The sequence below is a fragment of the Akebia trifoliata genome, chromosome 11 (genome assembly GCF_017979445.1).
Source record: "Akebia trifoliata isolate Shusen 1 chromosome 11, ASM1797944v1, whole genome shotgun sequence".
Lineage (NCBI taxonomy): Eukaryota > Viridiplantae > Streptophyta > Magnoliopsida > Ranunculales > Lardizabalaceae > Akebia > Akebia trifoliata.
This window is the reverse complement of record NC_141385.1, coordinates 38,132,111-38,151,315: the sequence shown is the minus strand read 5'-3', so window position 1 is coordinate 38,151,315 and position 19,205 is coordinate 38,132,111. Positions and strand designations below refer to the sequence as shown.

Genomic DNA, 19,205 nt, shown 5'->3' with positions numbered 1-19,205 from the left:
TTTAGCTAATTGACAAGTTTCACAAGAAAAATCAAGCACATTGTTATTATTAAATAAATTAGGGAACATGTGTTTCAAATATCCAAAAGAAATATGACCTAAGCGTAAATGCCAACGCATTACAAGAGCCTTATTAGATTGACTACTAATACTACTAAGCTGAAGAGCAGAATGGGTGCTAGGGGAATCGGGAACATCCAGGAGATACAATCCATTCACTTCACGTCCAGTGCCAATCGTCCTCTTCGACTCCAGATCCTGAAAGACACAATGAGAAGAATAAAAGGTTACACTGCAGTTCAAATTTTTGGTAAGGCTACTAACGGATACCAGGTTAGTAGTAAGTTGAGGAACATGTAGTGTGTTAGTTAAGGATAAAGAGGATGTAACAGGTAAAAGACCTTGACCAGCTATGGAAGACAAAGAACCATCAGCCAGGCGAACCTTGCGATGACCAGAGCAAACACTATAGGTTTGAAATAGGGAGGACATACCGGTCATGTTATCTGAGGCACCAGAATCAATGATCCATGGTGAGGGAGTGGTGGAAACACTGTGTGCAGATGCAAAGGTACCTGAGTGAGCAAAGGTAGAAACCGGCTGAGATGAAGTCTCTATCTGATTGAAGAATTTTCTGAACTTGTCAAGCTCGGCTTGGGATAGAGATACCGAGTCTGATGAGGATGTAGTAACTGAAAGAGGTGTTGAATCAGTAGTGACTGAGAAACTATATGAGCTGAAGATCGTTGAGACTGTTTACGTTGCTGATTAGGATGACCATGAAGTGCATAACATCGAGCCTTCACATGACCTAACTTTCCACAATGATCACACTTATGTCGTTGACGGGTAGGCATAGACCCACTGGGGGGTTGTGTAGAAGATAAGCGAGTAAACATAGCAGAATGATCCCCTGAAGAATGAGGTAGGACAGCTGCACGACGACTCTCATCCGCTAAGACATATGAATAAGCAGTCTGTAGCGACGGAAAAGGATCCATACCCAATAAATGAACTCGCGCATACTCAAATTCGTCCCGGAGACCCGCTAGAAACTGAAAAACCCGATTCTTATCCAGAATTGACGAATATAATGTCTCATCAAAGGGGTCCTTCCAAGCATAGGATGAGGAATAGAAAGTCAGCTCTTCCCACCGAGCACGTAGCTGTGAGATATAAGTGGTAACTGAAGAGTCTCCTTGGGAAAGACGAGAAATCTCACGCTCCAAATTGAAGATTCTGACATTATTCTGACGTTGTGAGTAAATACTCTTTGCGGAATCCCATATCTGTTTTGCTGTAGAGGAAAACATAAAACCAGCCGCAATGTGTGGTTGCATAGAAGTAACCAACCAAGAACGGACCATAGAATCATTAGCAAACCAATGGGAGTAAGAACTGTCAGTCTGTGCAGGTTGTGTGTCTGTCCCAGTGAGGTAGCCGATTTTTCCTTTTCCACCAATGAACATTTCAACTGATCTTGCCCAAAGGAGATAATTAGGACCATCTAATTTTACGGTAGTGATCTGAATACCTGGAAAATCAGTTGAGTTAGAGGGAAGACCACTCGATCCATTACTATTACCAGTGATTGAGGAAGAAGACATCTCGGAAGCCATCAAAGACTAGATGTGCTTTAGTTTGAAAAAGAAACTGATCGCAGCACCCTAAAGGTGGCAATACACGATCGTAAGAGGCGTGGAAGATGATTAAACACTGTTGTATGTGACCCAAACAACCATCAAATCAATGGTAACACACCAAGGAGTGGTTCTGCCGTTGTCGTATGCCTCAACTAGGGGTCCAGGTGCTGTTATGTGCCCCAGAACTACCCAAACAGCAACCTGCTGTTGTTGTACCCCACTAACGATGGCCTGACAGCCACAAAAAACTAGTAACTGTCGTTGCTGCAGCCTCCTAAACAGCACCTGCTGTTGCCGCAGCCCAAGAACCAATCAACTGCTGCTGCTGCAACCCAGTAAACAGCATCTGCTGTGGCCGTAGCACAATAACCAGCCAACTGTTGTTGCCGCAGCCCACCAGACATGCACCTGCTGTTGCCGCAGCCCACTAAACAGCCAACTGCTGTTGCTGCAACCCAATAAACAGCATCTGCTGTTGCCGTAGCCCACTAAACACCCAACTGCAGTTGCCACAGCCCACTAAACAGCCAACTGATATGATTAAGGGTGTCTACACTGCTGCCATAAGGCTTCAAGAAGATCTCAAGGCCCTATCACATGATGTGATTAGGGTGTGGAGCAAACAACCCCCGTAGGGGTGATCTAGTTATTGAAGTCGAGAGTTGTTGACGATAGGTTTAAGGAGGAAGAGGACTATGAGGTTGTAGCAGGAAGGAAGGGATGGGAGAGAGGGAGGGGACGATGGAGCCTAGGCTCTGATACCAAGTGAAAAGCAATGGAGAGAAAAGTTATTAGATTGATTAGCCCTAATTAGGCTATATAAGTATTACATAAGAGAAAGAAGTGAAAAGACTAAAATAACCCTACAGACTTATTTAACAATACTCAAATCTCATTTTTGGGAATTTTATAGGGAAACTTCTCAATAAAAATTATTTTTCATATTTATTAATTTAATTGTATTTGTTGAGAAAATTCAAAATTTTAAAAGAAAGGAAAAAAAAATGGAATCATGTGTTCAAAAGTTAGATATACTAAAATTTTAAATCGTAATTTTGAACATGAGAAGTTGTAGATGATCAAAAGCATTCTATCATTTGGGTTGGTCTCGGGTGGAGGGAGACTTCCCATTTTCATAAAGTACTCATATTATATATAAAACAATACATCATCTTGTACTAAAAGATTAATTTAACTGCTATAAAAATTGTCTTTAGAGTATATGCATTACATAAGAAGTATTATTTCACTAAATATTGTAATTTTTGTTTAATAAACACTAAAGAGTTTAGTTTAAAGTATCTTCCTATCTTCACGTAGCAAAATATATGATTATTTTACCATTGTAGGTTTCTGCCTCATTCAAGACAATCTCATTCCATCAACTTACTGATATGTTGAATAAGAACACAGATAAAAAGTAGAGAACATACAGACAAGTCAACAGAATATCTCTCCTCGATTATCACATCCGAACTATTGATCTTAATTTGGTAGCTGGAACGTTTCAAAATAAAAATTGTTGGCTGCCAGACCTCAGAAGAGTCTACCTGTCGAGCATGGCATGTTAAACTAGTGTCAGAATTTTTTATTAAAAAGAAAATTTGAACATAAGAAAATTCTGCCAAGATTATAAGAAGTACACATATATATATGGGTCAGGTTCAAGGGCCATATACAAAACCAAACATTGTGCCAAACATTTTTCAATGTATGGGTTAGAAGTTTCGGAATGGGTTAATTTTTTGTGAGGATGATCTCTATGGTGAGGAGATCATCCTCACCAAAAATCAGCCCATTCCCCAAAACTTCTAACCCCAGTTTACAAGTTGAAGAATCGTGGACCGTCCAATAAACCACTTTTGATGGGGTTAGAAGTTTCAGAATGGGCTGATTTTTGGTGAGGGTGATCTCCTCACCATAGAGAGCATCCTCACACAAAAAAATCAGCCCATTCCAAAACTTCTAACCCATATATTGAAAAATGTTTGGCATAATGTTTGGTTTTGTATATGGGCCTTGAACAACCCCCAATATATACATATATATATATATATATATCATAGAGTTCAACAAACAAAACATTGCACAACTTGAGAGCTTGGAGAAAATAAGATACAGAAAAGAAGTTTATTTGATAAACACAATGGATTCTTTCCCACTTGTTGGGAACTTTTATACAGCTTTAACGAATGAAAAGAATCAAGTGACATGGTATTATAAAGATATCAAAATGGAAGATAGAATGGTTTATGGAAGACAATCATGCATACAAAGGATTCAGACAAAAACAGAGCTACCCCAAGTGTGCAAGTATCTACAGTTGACTAACTCAACAACACAAATAAAACACTCAGAAATGAGAAAGAGGTTCAAATGTTAATCTAAGCAAAGATTTCTAAAAAAACATGGAATTCCATATAAATATAACAATGTTATACTATTGAGTTTGTATTTTGTATTCCCCAGATTTTCCCACGCCCCCAAGACCCATGACATCTAGTCTATACTTTCAAACAACGAGATACAACAAAAAAAGGCCCAAACCAGTTTGTGGGATGCAATGATGGAATTTCAATAGAGTGCATAACAATTGTATATGATTAAAAGCTCTCATAATATGAGTCTAAACTCAAAATAATGTAATCGGCAACAACAACAACAGGTTGTACCTAGGAAAAAAATTTCTCCATAGAGACTTGAAAATATCTTCCAATAGGTGAACTTCAATTTCAAAATACAGAGATTTCAATGCATACTAGCAATTTATCTTATTGTTAGATGGCATTGTCAAGATGTTGCATAAGAAAAGGATGATAAAAATAGAAATACACTTTCTCAATGTCAAAGAAACAAAGGTTAAAACAAAACCCAACCTACCAATCGTAGGACATTAAATGTGGCTCGACCTGCCGAGATATAGTTTTCAATCTCCAATTGCATATCTGGATCTGTAGTACATAGAAATTTTGATCCTTGTTACTTGTTAGAAGGACAAAAAATATAGTAAATTCACAAACTGCCATTTTTGACTACCTCCCATTCAGAAGAAATATGTAGCCATTTGAAGAATATGCTTAACGACATATAAAATAAACTGGGCTTAGATCCATTGCTCAGTTGGTTTAACACATTGCAAAGCAACTTTGGGGTTGTGGGTTCAAGTCCAGCTTACCCATAAAACACATAAAAATCAGTTTCAAATGCAAATACACTTACCACAAGCTATTTTTTTCTGATCATTGGCAAAAAGCTTCACCAATTCCCCCTACAATGAGCAAACGGTTTAGCTGTGATATAGAACAAGGAATAGTATCTCATGGTTTATGAAGAAAGTGAAATCTTGCACTTATTATGAACTGAATTATATACTAACAGAGAAAAATATCTAAGTGTATATATTAACATATTATAATATATAAATAGCAAATATGAACATGAGAACACAGAAGATTTGGTTTCCCACAAAGAACATTGATTCCAGATCTATTCAGTTGGTATGGCTACTATCAATTGAACACTAATGATTAAGACAGGAAGGTAATGTAACTATTTGTGAACTTTAGATAGTAAAGACAGCTACCAAGTCCCCTGACAAAGCACCCGCCTTAATGGTCGAGGACAGAAATAGAAGAGTTCCCCTACTTACAAAAGCAGGCCTTACGGATTTTCAACTATCCTAAGGTTTCTACATTTAGAAAGCCTTTTTTATATAACTAGTTAAAATTACAATCTGACTTATCAGCTTCCGTATTGTCCCACTTTGGTGCCACTTTGTACTCCACATGTTTGTGCGTTGTACTCTCTGATCATCGTAAGTAATGGGGCATGCTCTTCTAGTTATGAATAGCTAAAACTTATAATAAATTCCAGTATAAAACAACAGAATTTTCAAAACATTTAATGCTTGGAAAACGTTATTGTTCGATCAAGGTTAAAAGTTACTTGCTGTTTCAGAATGTTTCGGCTGAGACTGAAATGAAACATTGACCTAGAAATGTTCAGTGTTTTGAAAAGTTAGGGAACATCTCGGTCGAGACAATTTCGATTTTTCTCCTGACCAAGAGATTGCCTCCCATGTCAAATAATAGAAATTATAATCTTTCCAAAACAAATATTAGTTTATGAGTCATGTTGGAGTGACTACACAAGACACTACGTTTCACACTACGCTGATGTGGAGGTGCACACAAAACCATAGATGTTTTTCACTCGTATATCGAAGAAAAGCATTTATGGTTCCATGTACACCTCCACATCAGCACAGTGAGAAACTAATGCAGAACACAAATCAAGTCAACGGTCAAGGGTTACGACGAAAATTTTGTAATTATTTAGGTTTTGACTTTATTAGGTCTAAATTTATCATTCGAGATTGTTTTAGATTAATTGTTTTTTTTAGTTTTGAATAGTTTTAGGGCTTAAATTTTATGTTTTGGGGGCTTATTTTCATGTTTTATTGGCACATGGTCTTAGTATAATGTTTAGCGGTAGTTTAGTAACTTTAGTTTATCTTTTATTTAAGTTTATTAGGGTTGAGAAATTATGAGAGAGAATGTTACGAAAATTATGTTATTTTATTTGGTATTTTAGTTTGATTAGGATTCTTGAATTTATTTTCTTTATATATAAATTGTATTAGGATTTTCTTTTTAATGAAGAGAATGAATGGAATAAACAAAATTACAAAAGTATTTGTTTTCTTTTGAATGATGGTGCATTCAACATGGTTGATGCAATGGAAATCATTGGGACGATTCTAAGGTAAAATATTATTTTTTTTTCCTTTAATCTTCTTCTTATCCTCTATCTTCTTTTGTTTATTTGTGAGAGATTAAAAAATCATTAAGGACCCTCTAATCATTTCAAGAACCCAACCCATAAGCTTTATTTTTTTGACTTTTCAAGAATTCTTGAACCTTGAAACCCCTTTCTTGATTATTGATTCTTGAAACCTACAAACCCCATTTATTTTACCCTTAATCCTTTCCCACTTTCTCTAACCCTTACTTCATTAATCTTCCTAACCTTTCCCTATTGTAATTTCAAAATGTGGAAAATCCAAATACCCTAAACCTCCCCCAATCGTGATTTAAAAATTTTGTAATTGGAAAACTTTGTGTTTTACATTCAACATATAGCCAATTCGTATTTTGAAAACCATTTTCCTATTGTCACCCAAATCCCCAACTAGATTTCCCTAACCCTATTTTCCCTTTCTTGCCTCACCGTCCTACATCAAAAACGCAGTGTCCTGCGCAATAACTTCAACCTTTTCCTTAGTTTTTTTTGGAACAGGTCCCATATGTCAGTTCTACTTAATTTCTATCTATAGTCAGTTAATAATATTAAAATTTCAAGATTGGTCATGCCAAATTTTACATTGAAAGAAAATGCTGTCAACTGTTGGTAAATATACTGACAAGTGTATCAGAATAAGAAAAAAGAATGAACTACTGAAATATTTGTATATGAAGCTACTGAAAAAACCTGATAGCCATTGTCATCCATTGGTATGCACTCAACAGCAATAAGTTTATCAACATCATCAGCATTGACAACATAATCTGGGTTAGTGGCCCCTGAATCATAAAAACACAAGAACACTTAAAAAACCAAAAGTATAGAAGTCAAAAAATGCTGAATCTTTGAAACAGAAACAATGTTTTCTGAACTCTTTTTAATGCTTACCCTCGATGATGTCTCTAGTGCCATCCTGAAGATGACGAATCCACTAGATACACAATCCAATAATGCTCACATAAGGTAAATTATGTCATCAAAACCAATAAACAAAATACTACTTAAGCAATACATAATATCAGTCAACGAATTGGAAACATCGTTAAAATACAAATGTGAAGAAATTACCTGAAAAATGCAAAGAGAAGTCCCACGTACAGGATAACCACATGCTTGCAATGTGCATCCTGGTTTAGCATCGCCAATGATTTGAAACCCTTCTATGCCAGGTATTAGGCCTTCAACTAATAGAAACAAGTCATATGAGATTTCAAGAAAGAGTTGTGGTGCAGAATGTCTACCAATTGAACAATGGGCTCAATCCCTAAATCACTATTACCTTCTGAGACAGTCGAACCATTCTCTTCTTGTGTAGTGAGCACAGGAAAGTGGGTATCAATGGTTGCTCTTTCACTGTTTGTCTTGACAAAACCATCTTCAAAAGAACTGAGAGCTGGGAGACCTTCAGCATCTCTGTGAGGACAAAGACTCATAAGTACATACAGAATTGACACACGTTTAGGTACCAGATCATCAAAAGTCTCATGTTTGAATCCATGAAGTTACACTTATGAATATGCACGAACACCAAGAATTACAACTAAATATGCCAACTTCTCTTGGTATGAAGAACATGCTAAAAAAATGAATCTACAAGCTATCAATTATTATCAAAACCATCTGTAAAGGGAGAAACTGAAAAATGAAATAACCGAATACACACTCAATAACCTAAATGGGATTCATATGTGTTGGTAGATGTGTTTAGAGTTAAATATATTAAAATAATAATTATAGGGGTATTTTTGGGTTTCTAGTTTTTGCCACATATTGGGGGCAGTTATGCAAGTCTTCTATTAAGACAGCATAAAGGAAAGAAAAGGGGTGTGTGTGTGCAACATCCCAAAAGAGTCCATTATACTCTCCCATGATGAGTATTTCAAGCTACTCAAAAGTCAACAATCTTCAACTAAGGCACAAACATCCTACTCTGCTACCTTTGTTCAATCAAGTAACATTTCTTTTGTTTCACGTACGTATACTCTCTGGGTTATTAAATGTGGATCTAGTGTGTTCTCTTCCATTCATGATTTCTTTGGAATTTTGCTACAATAGATGATGGAACGTTGTCTAATTTCCTTGGACAAGGTTCAGTTCATCCTTGTAAGTCTATACATTTATCTTCAGTTGTATTTGTTCCCAAATTTCTTGTTAATCTTCTTTTGGTAAGTAGACTTACCAAGTTTCTCAACAATTTGATTAAAGTTTTAAAGTTTACCCCTCTCATTGCAAATTTCAAAATCTAACTATGAGGAAAACAATGAATAAGAATAAAGTTTCACGCCATATATCCCTTTTCCCGCTTCAGTGGAATTATCATCTTGGACACTGACCCTGTCAAACTTACTTCTTTAGTTCCATTTTGTGGAGTGTTGTACTTAAAGTGTGAGAAGTGCCATTCAAGTAAACAACATCGTGAATAATTTCCATCTCACATGAACAAGTGTGTGATACTTCTTTTTCTTTGTTACACTCCAATATTTGGAGACTCTCTCATGTTCCAAGTAGGTGTGGATTTTGTTATTTTGTTCATTTATTAATGTTTACACAAGGATAAGTTGGTTATATTATTAAAGCTTGTTTTGAATATCATCACATCTTTGTTCAATTCCATGCTAAAATTGAAAGCAATTTGCTATTGTATGGGTGCAAACTTAGATATGATAATGGCAGATAATGTGTCTTGTGAGTTAAAAAAATACTTATCTAATTATTGAGTTTTGCATCAAAGATCTTGTTCTATTAATTCACAATAGAATGGTGTCTGGGAAAGAAAGAACAATCACCTCATTTAAGTTGCTCTTCCATTAATGTTGAATATGCATTTTCCTAAATATTTTTGGGGCAATGTGTCCTAAAAGATTTTTTTAATTAATCATCTTCTAAAAAAATTTCCTATTTTTTCCTTCTTTTCCCTTCCTCCCCAAATATTTTATGCCCTTTTTGTGCATAATTTGGAGATAGGCAAAGATAAGTTTGATCATAGTGCTATAAAGTGTATTTTCCTGTCATTCCCAAATATAGAAAGGGTATTGATGTTTTATTACCTAGCGATGTGCATTCTTTTGATCAACTCTATTTTACCAAAATCAGATTATAGAAGGCACACATTCAGGCCAGGTTGATGTTATTCTTATCACTTTTAATGAGGATGTGACCACAAGGCGTCAATATAAGTTGTATGTTTGCAAACCGAAATGTTAACAAACTCCACCAACCGAACCTACTCCAACGTCTCTCTCAACGGAAAATGCATCTCAGAGATAGAGTCTGATAACATACCAATAGCCCTTCGAAAAATCAAGCATTCATGTAATGACCATCCTATTTCAACATTTGTTTCTTATGATGAGTTTTCATCTTTATTCATCTCTTCATGTTTTGCTCCTAAGTCTTATCATGAAGTTATGTCTCACATTGGTTGGAGAACAGCTATGGAAGATGAAATCTCAACCCTATACATGGATCATACTTGGGATTTGACAACTCTTACTCCTGAGAAAAACGCAGTTGGTTGCAGATGGGTGTGTACCATCAAATAGCATCCAGATGAGACAATTGATTTGCAGAGGAAGAACATAGAGACAAGGGAGAGACGAGAAGTTGGTAAGAAGATAAAAGAATGTCATTTCTTACGCAGCCTTCCCTTAGAACATAACAATATAGTATTAGGGTGAAAAGACCATTATACCCCTCATATAATAAATACTACAACATTAACAGATATCTCATAACATGTTGAAAAAAAAAAAAAAACTCCAACATATAGTAGATGACCACCTAGAACAATAACATTGCAATATTTTTCAAAATATGGAGGATTCCCTATAGCGTGTCCGCAGAAAATGGGTTGAAGAGTAACATCTTTGCATTTCAAAAAGAAATGCCAAATAGACATTATTAGCATTTATGATTCTGTTGCCTAACAAATGATCAAGGAAATGAACAAGATAAATTCAGTGGTAGCAACAATTAAGTATGATAAAATACAAACTTATGAATATTGGATGAGAACACCCTCGGATTTTCTTTGGCAAATGGATGGTACATTTCAACACTCGGCATTTCGTCTTTGATACCAATCAGATCATGATCCTGAATAACTCTTGACATATTAGAGGTGGATTCTAAATGATGTTCATGTAGATTGAGGTTATAAGGAGAGAAGACATTTGGAACCTACACAAAGAAAATAATGTGACAAAATGAAGATGAACAACGTAAAACCCATAAAAAAATATTAAGGATATGAAATAATTCCCAACTATTATACCGTGGATGTTTCAAAAGGTTGACCTTTCAAGCCATTTGAATTTTGGTGGTCTTCATTGGAGGAGCCATCCCTAGCTTGAATTCCTAGCATAGAATTTATATCCATAATACCAGCCTGTAGTAAAAGGAATGCTATTAGAGAAGAAGTTTCAAGAAGCTATGATCTGTGTTAAAAAATTATACTTAGGATCTTTTAGAATGAAGCATAATTATAATCAATAAGAAATCATAGACTCGGTTTCTCAACAAAAGGGGAATGCTTATAATCTGAATGTAATAACTATTTAGCCATGTGTAAAGAAAGTATTTATTATGATTTTTGAGTATATGAATCAGGTGACAAACAAAAGCAGTTCCAGAACTCGATATTGATGAAATCAGTGAGAATCTAAAGCTAGCTACAAAAGGAGAAAAAAAAAATCTAGCAATGAAGATTTTTGGCAAGTCAAGCTCACTGCAAAGATTCTGGAGTTTCTAGGGAAGCAAAAAAGATTAGGGAGACAGAAGGAAGCTTTAAAGCATGAAAGCGAGGTCAGTACTGACAGATGAACTTAGGTTGGTGATAAGTACATCTCTATATACAGCCTTTTTGGAGACATCTGGCATGAACACTTTTATAAAGGGACAAGTGCTCTTGTCGAAGACATGTCAGATTTGCACTCCACAGTCTCATGTGACAATACTGAATTTTTTTCCCCTTACTGCAAGGTATTGTTAGAATTTGTCATGTATCATGAAATCTACCATTTCCCATTGGTTTTCTTTTGTACAATTGTACTATGATTTATTTCCATTTGTCACAAAATGTCCCGAACAAACCAAAAACAAAACACTCAATGCTTCAATATTGTCTTAGTCGTTTTATCCTGACTACAACAATGCCCCAGGACAAAATTTTAAACCTTGAATATAACAGTGAGCTATTTATAAGATACACCTCGTAAGATATACCATCACATAAGCCATTATTATTTATTCTTCCATACAAGTAATAACCGATTCCAAATAAAGTATCAAGTCTATGAATCCTATTTTTGCAGTTTATTGTATCAGAGACACTTTGTACCCATTTCATACTCTGACACTTGTGCCCTTACCCATCTAACATGGTTAGAGACCTTTTGCTTACAAGATTTTCTTTTTTATGTAGTAATTTATTCGACCATGGCTCCCTCCAGAACTTGATCCAAGAGTGCAGAAATTGTTTACATGCCATCTCGATGAACCCTATCATTTTATTTTTCTCTAGTTTTCGGGTACTTACAAGATGTAATCTGCATAAAATGTAAAACCAAAAATCTGATGGGTGTAAGTCACTCCTATAAACATATGAGAAGACAAAAACATCAAAAGACTTGCTTACTAAAGGTTGACTGAAAATTACTAAAGAGGATACTTTGATATCTCACTAACTAGTTTTAGTAGTATTTACATTTTATTACATATTTACATTAATGAATGGTAGTTTAGACATCTTACATAATTTGTAGCATAAAGGATGTCAAATTCGTGTAAGGGGAAGAAGCTACTGTTTTGTGAACCTCTTATCAAGTTTTTTTTGCTTGGTAATCCATTTTTACTCTCTATTTTTGTTGAGTACTTCAGCTATGAATAGACACCAAAAATTTATTTCAAGTTTATTAAATAAAATATGAACCTAACCTAGGAAATGGGTAGTTTAACTTTCAAAAAAATGCTGATTCATAAAATAGATTCTGAGTCTAGAATATAAACCATGTCATAGCCAACAGCCAATCCAGTTCTTTGTACATTGAACTATTTCACATGGCTCAAGTAGGCACAGACAACAACAAAGCCTTATCCTAAAGATTCAGGGTCAGCTAAATAAATCCTATTCTTTCATTCTAATATGTCTAGAGCCAAGTTTAAAGTTACTGAAAACAAGTTCATATCTGCTTTCACTATCTCCATCCATGTTCTCTTGGGTCTTTCTCTTGCTCTTTTAGGACCTTCAATTTGAGTATTTCTTCTAATTGGGAGCTCTAATTGGCCTTCACTGAACAAGCCCAAACCATCTCAGTTGACCTTCTCTTAACTTATCACTATTGGAGCAACTCCCATATTTTCCCAAATGTGTTCATTATTAAGTTTTGGGTGTGTTCAATTGCAAGGAAAATACTTACTTGGCAAATGATATACTGGCAAATCCTTTTCCACTGTTAGAGCACATAATGGAAAATCATGTGAAAAATCTCTTTATGTTCATTCATTTAAATTGGGTCATCTTTTCAATTTTTTTAGTAAGTCTAGCCTTACTAACTTGGTGAGATTCTAAATCTTACAAGGGTCTTTGAGCTCACCTTGTAGCATCCAAAAACATGACCCAATGCCACAAGAATGCAGAGGGAAAACTCTATGAACTTAAAAATAAAATAAAATAAATTATTTTTCACCTTTAACTTTTAATTTTAAATTTGGGAGCTCGACATCCATTTTCAAAACCTTTGATCAAGTCCAAAAAAAATTTATGTTTTTTTTTTCTATTTTTTTAGGATCTGAGTTTTTCCATGAAATCAAGAGGGCTATGGTGCTGGATTGCCAATTTGATAATCCATATTTGAGCTCATTAAAGGGTTTTCAAAGATTGTATAACATAAAAAAGAGAGGATATTTTGTAGTTCTGAAAACTAATCACCATGATTATAGGGTCATTGGTTGCTATTTTATTGGTTTTTGACCAAAATGACCATACTTACATCAAGTTTAAAGGTAAAACTGAGGGCATGTATGAGATCCAAATTTGGTGCCGTGTGGCAATCATTTTATTTGGGGGAGGGGTGAGAAAAGATTTGCCACCTCAAGCGGCAAATCTCATGGGAGTGAAAAACGATTTTCCCCACTTTTTGTATTTACTTTGCAATCAAACACCGTATATTCAAGTTTTCCATGGCAAATCATTTTCCTTATGATTTGCCGTGCAATCAAACATGCTTGTATATTTCCCAGTCTTTCCGCTCATCCATCAAAATATATTCATCTCTGCTATGCTGAATTTATAAACGCGATGCTTCTTGATCTCTTGACACTCAGTTCTATGAAGCATACTTGGTCTTAATACCATCTTACAAATTATTTTAACAAATTTGTGACATTAAGACCATATGCCCTATGATTAGCTTCATTTACCAGTCTCTTTACTTTTTTTGTATTTTTATATTCTTCTAAGTTTTCTTCAGATCTAATTTTTTTCCACAACTTGTAGTGGATCTTTTTTCTCTAATGATCTCTTGGATATCATCATTCCACCACCAAGTTTCTTTCTGTGTGATTTTTTTTTTTCCGTAGACTCCCCAAGGAACTCTTTCACTACTCTCTTAATGCCTTGGCACATCACTGTGGTATTTACCACTAAGTTCCATATTTACCATGAGAACTATCAAATTCCCATTAAAAACTTGCAATGCCTATGCTTTCATGCCAACTAGGATATGACTGAAAGTCTCAGGTTTAAAACATTATTAAATGGATTCCATTGCTCGAAGTTGAGAGATGGTTCACAGATATAAAATTTCATGCGAGCAGAGCCAAAAGGCTCCTTTGAGGACACAATTCAATATGAGCATACCACTAAAAATGAGTGGATATTAGTATATGACATCATACAAACAGTAAAATTTATCAAGTGTAATGACAAAGTATGAACGGAACCAAAGGACATAAGTATTAGACTGTAGAGGAGAACATCTTTAACTCTGTCATCTGCATGTCAAGATTTATGGCAACAAATGTGTAGTTCACTAGACAGGAAGCTTACTTGAGAAGTTCTAATTTTCCACTGCAACTGATCATATAAAAGCTGCAAACAAAATAACCGAAGAAAAGTTAACTTGATTTAAAAAATACATTAATCCATCAGTAAATAGAGCAGATTCTATTGCATAAAAAAGCTTAATGTCTTCAAAAATGAAAAAGGAAAATCTACAAAGAATGGAATGAAATGTTGAAGTTACCTAAGATAAAGCATCATTAAAAACTCGTCATGGTAAACAATGTCTACCCTAGAACATATACTAGAGGAACTCTCACAAATATTTGAAGACCAGTAAAATAAAATAAAAAAGATATTCGATATGATGTTTGAAATGCAGTCGGTCTCCTCATATAAGCCAGTGTCTTCTACCTGTTACTTATCCAATTGAATCCTCATTGCTAATTCAACCAAAGATAGCAATGGAGTTCAAGTATGTTTCTGTAGGTAATGAAGTTCTTATTATTTTATATTCAATTGGATAACATATGGCCCCTTTTTCGTTGAGGGGAGGGTGGGGAGAGAGAGATAAAATATGAATTGATTATGATTAAAAAAATCACAGAAGTCGAGGGAATAGAGCACTAATTCTATTTACACCAGTGAAGACACTTGGATAAATAAAAGATGTGACTTCAGACAGAATTGAATAGAGGAGCAGAATTCATTCATCTGACACCATATGCTTCATTATATTCACACCACTTTTTAAATCACTTAACCCTTAGAATGTATTGAAATATAATTCTTCGACTTGTAACCAATTCCTCAATATGATCAATAACATTTGTTATTCTCCACAAGCTCTAGTATCAACTCCCCACTACTTGAATAGCATTTGACGAATCACATTCAGCATATTACTTATGAAAGGATATTTCATTCTTCCATGGATAATTCATTTTTGTCACTTGCACTATATCATAATAAATATATAACCAAATGAACTGATAAGAAAGTACTTTTATACTAGTTGTGCCTTCAAAAAGCTGATCCCATTTATCTCAGATCTTTTATTGACTTTAAATACTTTTTTTTTTTTTACCTTTATCATGTGTCCTCGTCATCATCATCAAAGCCTAATTAAAAATATTTGGGGTCAGCTAAACAAATCATTTTCCTACATTCAATTCTGTCCATAGCCATGTCTTTTGTTATTGAAAGTGTCTTCAAAACGGCTTTCATTTCACAATCCACCTTCTTTTGGGTCTTCCTCTCAATCCTTTAGCTCCTTCAACTTGTATCCTCCTTCTAATTCATTGGAAAAGCAACCCATGCAAAAAAGCTAATTCACCCGTGACTCTCTATCCGTATTTCCCACAATTCTAACCCAAAAGATATGAGGGTAATTATTCTACCAATAGGTAAGATCTAAGTATATTTTTATTACAGATCCAATGGGTGGGCACTGGGCAATAAACTTTCGTTGTTTTTTGACGTTTAAGTTTGAAAAATTATTATAAATAGGTGATCACTTGATCAGTAGAATAGTTATTTCAATAGTTTTTTTTTTTTTTTTTTTGGAAAAATTAAACCCTTTTTTGGGGAGACTTTTCTCATTGTGATGACCAAATCCACGTGTAACATACGCATTATGTGTTGGTGTGGTGTGTATAGAATAGTTAGTGCGGTGTGTATAATAATAGGATACATTTGTAATTATATATATATATATATATATATATCCTTAGTTGAGCACAATGCTCACCAAAAGAGATTATTCCTAGAACATCAATTTGGTATCAGAGCACACTCGGTTTTGTTTGTGTTCTTCATCGTTGATGACATCAGCCCTCGTTTTCTTCCAGGTTTGTTTTGATGATGTTTGCTATGTTTTTTCTAGTTCTAAAGGATTGTAGAATAGTTTCCTCGAAGCTTGTATTTGGCAATCCAATCATGATCCGTTCTTCTAATTGCAAAACCCCCAAAGAGGGATGGTCATTTTTGCCCCTAGAGGCCATCTATTACCCCCATTTTTCAATTCGTTGGCTGTTTAATGGCTTTTTAGGACCTCTATTTGTGTCATATTAGGGCTTGGACCCCAATCATTGTTGTTTTCCTTTGGATTGCTTGGTTTTATTCCTAGAGGTCATCTATTACCTCTTTTTTCCAATCCATTGGCTGGTTGATGCTTTTTTGGACCCTCTTTGTGTCAAATTAAGATTCGGTTGCTATTTTTTGGTCAATCTTTTTTGTTTCCTTCTTGGATCTATTTAATCCACAACGCAATCTTCTCTAAGATTTTATTCTCTTATATGAGGTGTGTAAGTTTTCTAATATTGTGAGTCGTGATCTTAAATCTAATGAAGTTCAACAGTCTTACGCCATCATCTCTTTCTGACAGGAAGAACTCCTAAGTCTCTGCCTAGGATGCTGACAAATGGGAAGCTGATCACTACATTATGCTAGGGTGGATTTTGAACTCCATGGAACCGCAATTCGCTACAAATTACATCTTCTATGATAATGTTCCTAATCTTTGGAAACCTCTCATAAGGACCTATGCTCTCATAGAGAATGATGCTCATATCTATCCGTTGACACGTGAGATTGCTCATTTCCAACAAGATGAGAGTTCGATTAGTGAGTACTATGGAGCTCTTCAACGTCGATGGGAGGAGTTGAGCCACTATGAGTCCTTATCAAAGTTGTCAACTGAGTCAGCTAAGATCATTGACAAACACACTGAGAGACCAAATTTATGATTTTTTGGGTGGTCTTCAATCCGAGTATGAACAACTTCGGACTCAAATACTTGCAACGACGCCTCTTCCCTCTATTCAATATGTATACACTACTGTATTTGGCAAAGAGCAGTGTTATGTCGTTATGACTTTTGGATCTCCTTCTCTTGGTATTCCTCGAAAGTGTATTGCATTTGTTGGTTCTCACCTTCTGTGGGTCCTGTTAGAGGAAATGATCGAGGTCGTAAAGGAGATTGTGGTAGTGGTCGCTCTTAGGGGTGCAACTTGGTCCGGTTCAAACCGAGAATCAAACCAAACCGATAGCTTTGGGGTGGTTTGGTTAGGTTTGGAACAAGTTGCAGTTCGGTTCCAGGTTACGAAAATGGAGAACCGATCAATTTGGTTCAACTCTCAGATCAAGCTTGTATAGAACCGAAACAAACCGAGAACTAAACCCCTATGCAATAACTAAATATATGTGAAAATAATTATTATTATGAATTATTTTAGAAGTTAAGACATGGATTAGTATTTTTTTGTGGATAAACTAATGACTTTTTATGGATAGATTAGTGATTAGTGTAAGAAATTTTATGTTTATTATATGTTTGTTTTTTCATTAAAAAATATTACTTACAATTTATAGAATATTGGCAATCCATAGAACCGAACCGAACCAAACCAAACTGACTTTAGCTCGGTTTGGGTTGGTTCCAATTGAATTTGGTTCAGTTCTGGTTCTTATTTAGTGGAACCGACCTATGTTGGTTCGGTTCCAATTTGACCTCAAACCGAACCAAGTTTCACCCCTAGTCACTCTACTACTACTTGTTTTTATTGTGGGAGGTCATGACTGTGATCACCACTATCGGTTACATGGGTTTCCTGGTCATCCTGCTCGTACAACTGCTTATACAACAGTCACTACTACTTCTGGTTCTCCATCTGATATTGTAGTTGCTTCATCGACACTATTAGTTCATTGCGGGCCCCAATCGTTGAGATAATCCACTCTAAGTTCAGCTCTCAGGCCCCTCCTTCTAATACATCTGGTACATTTTCATCATCAATTCCCTTAGGTGTCGATGTTACCTCTGCATTTGTTGTTATAGTATCTTCATCATCTCCTAACTGGGTTATTGACTCAGGTGCTAGAGACTACATGACTAGTGAGTCTCAGGGATTTTCTATGCTCTTTGCTCCATCCACCTCATCCACTTAGGTTTACTTGGCGGATGGTTCATTTACTCCTGTTATGGAAGTAGAAACCACTTTCGTATCCCCTTCTCTTTCATTGTCCCATGTGTTGCATTTTCCATCTCTCTCTACCAAACTTTTATCTGTCAGTAGTCTTACTAGAAGATTAAATTGTTGTGTTATCTTCTACCCATCTCAATGTATTTTTCAGGAGCTTACTACGAGGAGGATTGTTGGTAGAGGTGTCGAAAGGGGGGGTTGTACTACTTGGATGAGCTACCAACCCAACCTGATGCTCTTAAAGTTGTGGCTACTACAATTTCTTCCAAATCAACTTGAATTTCTGATTCTCATTTTTCTTTTCCTCTTGTAGTTACTCATGATACATTATTTTTGTAGCATGCCAAACTTGGTCATGTTGATTTTCAGACTTTATGCCTTATGATTCCTTCTTTTAGCACTCTTTGTAAGTCTGTTAAATTTCAATGTGATGTATGTGAACTCTCTAAACATATTAGGCATGTTTATCCATCTCGTATGCATAGATGTAATTCTCCTTTTGAGCTTGTTCACTCTGACGTACAGGGTCCGTCTCCTATTCCATCTATTGATGGTTTTTGATATTTTGTCACTTTCATTGATAATTGTACTCGAGTAACTTGGGTTTATTTGTTGAAGTCTAAGGATGAAGTTTTATCTAAGTTTCGGAAGTATAACTCTATGGTGCAAACCCAATTTGGCGTTCTCCTCAAATCTCTTCGTTCTAATAATGGTGGGGAGTACGCCTCCCATTTTTTTCTCCATTATCTCCAACAACGTGATATGGTACATCAATTC

General features: G+C 35.4%; 1 protein-coding gene across 7 annotated transcripts in view; it reads right to left on the bottom strand.

Moving 5' to 3' along the window:
* Positions 1–19,205, bottom strand: part of LOC147391528 (uncharacterized) — a 46,683-nt gene that overhangs the window by 8,221 nt on the left and 19,257 nt on the right. For 6 of the 7 annotated variants that reach the window (XM_086457676.1, XM_086457675.1, XM_086457680.1 and 3 more), the window contains 10 exons: positions 14,494–14,535; positions 10,720–10,833; positions 10,441–10,625; positions 7,726–7,859; positions 7,515–7,630; positions 7,335–7,377; positions 7,134–7,225; positions 4,863–4,911; positions 4,524–4,594; positions 3,077–3,193 (listed from right to left, as the gene is read on the bottom strand). In XM_086457676.1, coding sequence (XP_086313802.1) covers positions 3,077–3,193; positions 4,524–4,594; positions 4,863–4,911; positions 7,134–7,225; positions 7,335–7,377; positions 7,515–7,630; positions 7,726–7,859; positions 10,441–10,625; positions 10,720–10,833; positions 14,494–14,535 — 963 coding nt within the window. The remainder of the gene's footprint in view (positions 1–3,076; positions 3,194–4,523; positions 4,595–4,862; positions 4,912–7,133; positions 7,226–7,334; positions 7,378–7,514; positions 7,631–7,725; positions 7,860–10,440; positions 10,626–10,719; positions 10,834–14,493; positions 14,536–19,205) is intronic. The other variant, XM_086457679.1, reaches the window with a different exon arrangement.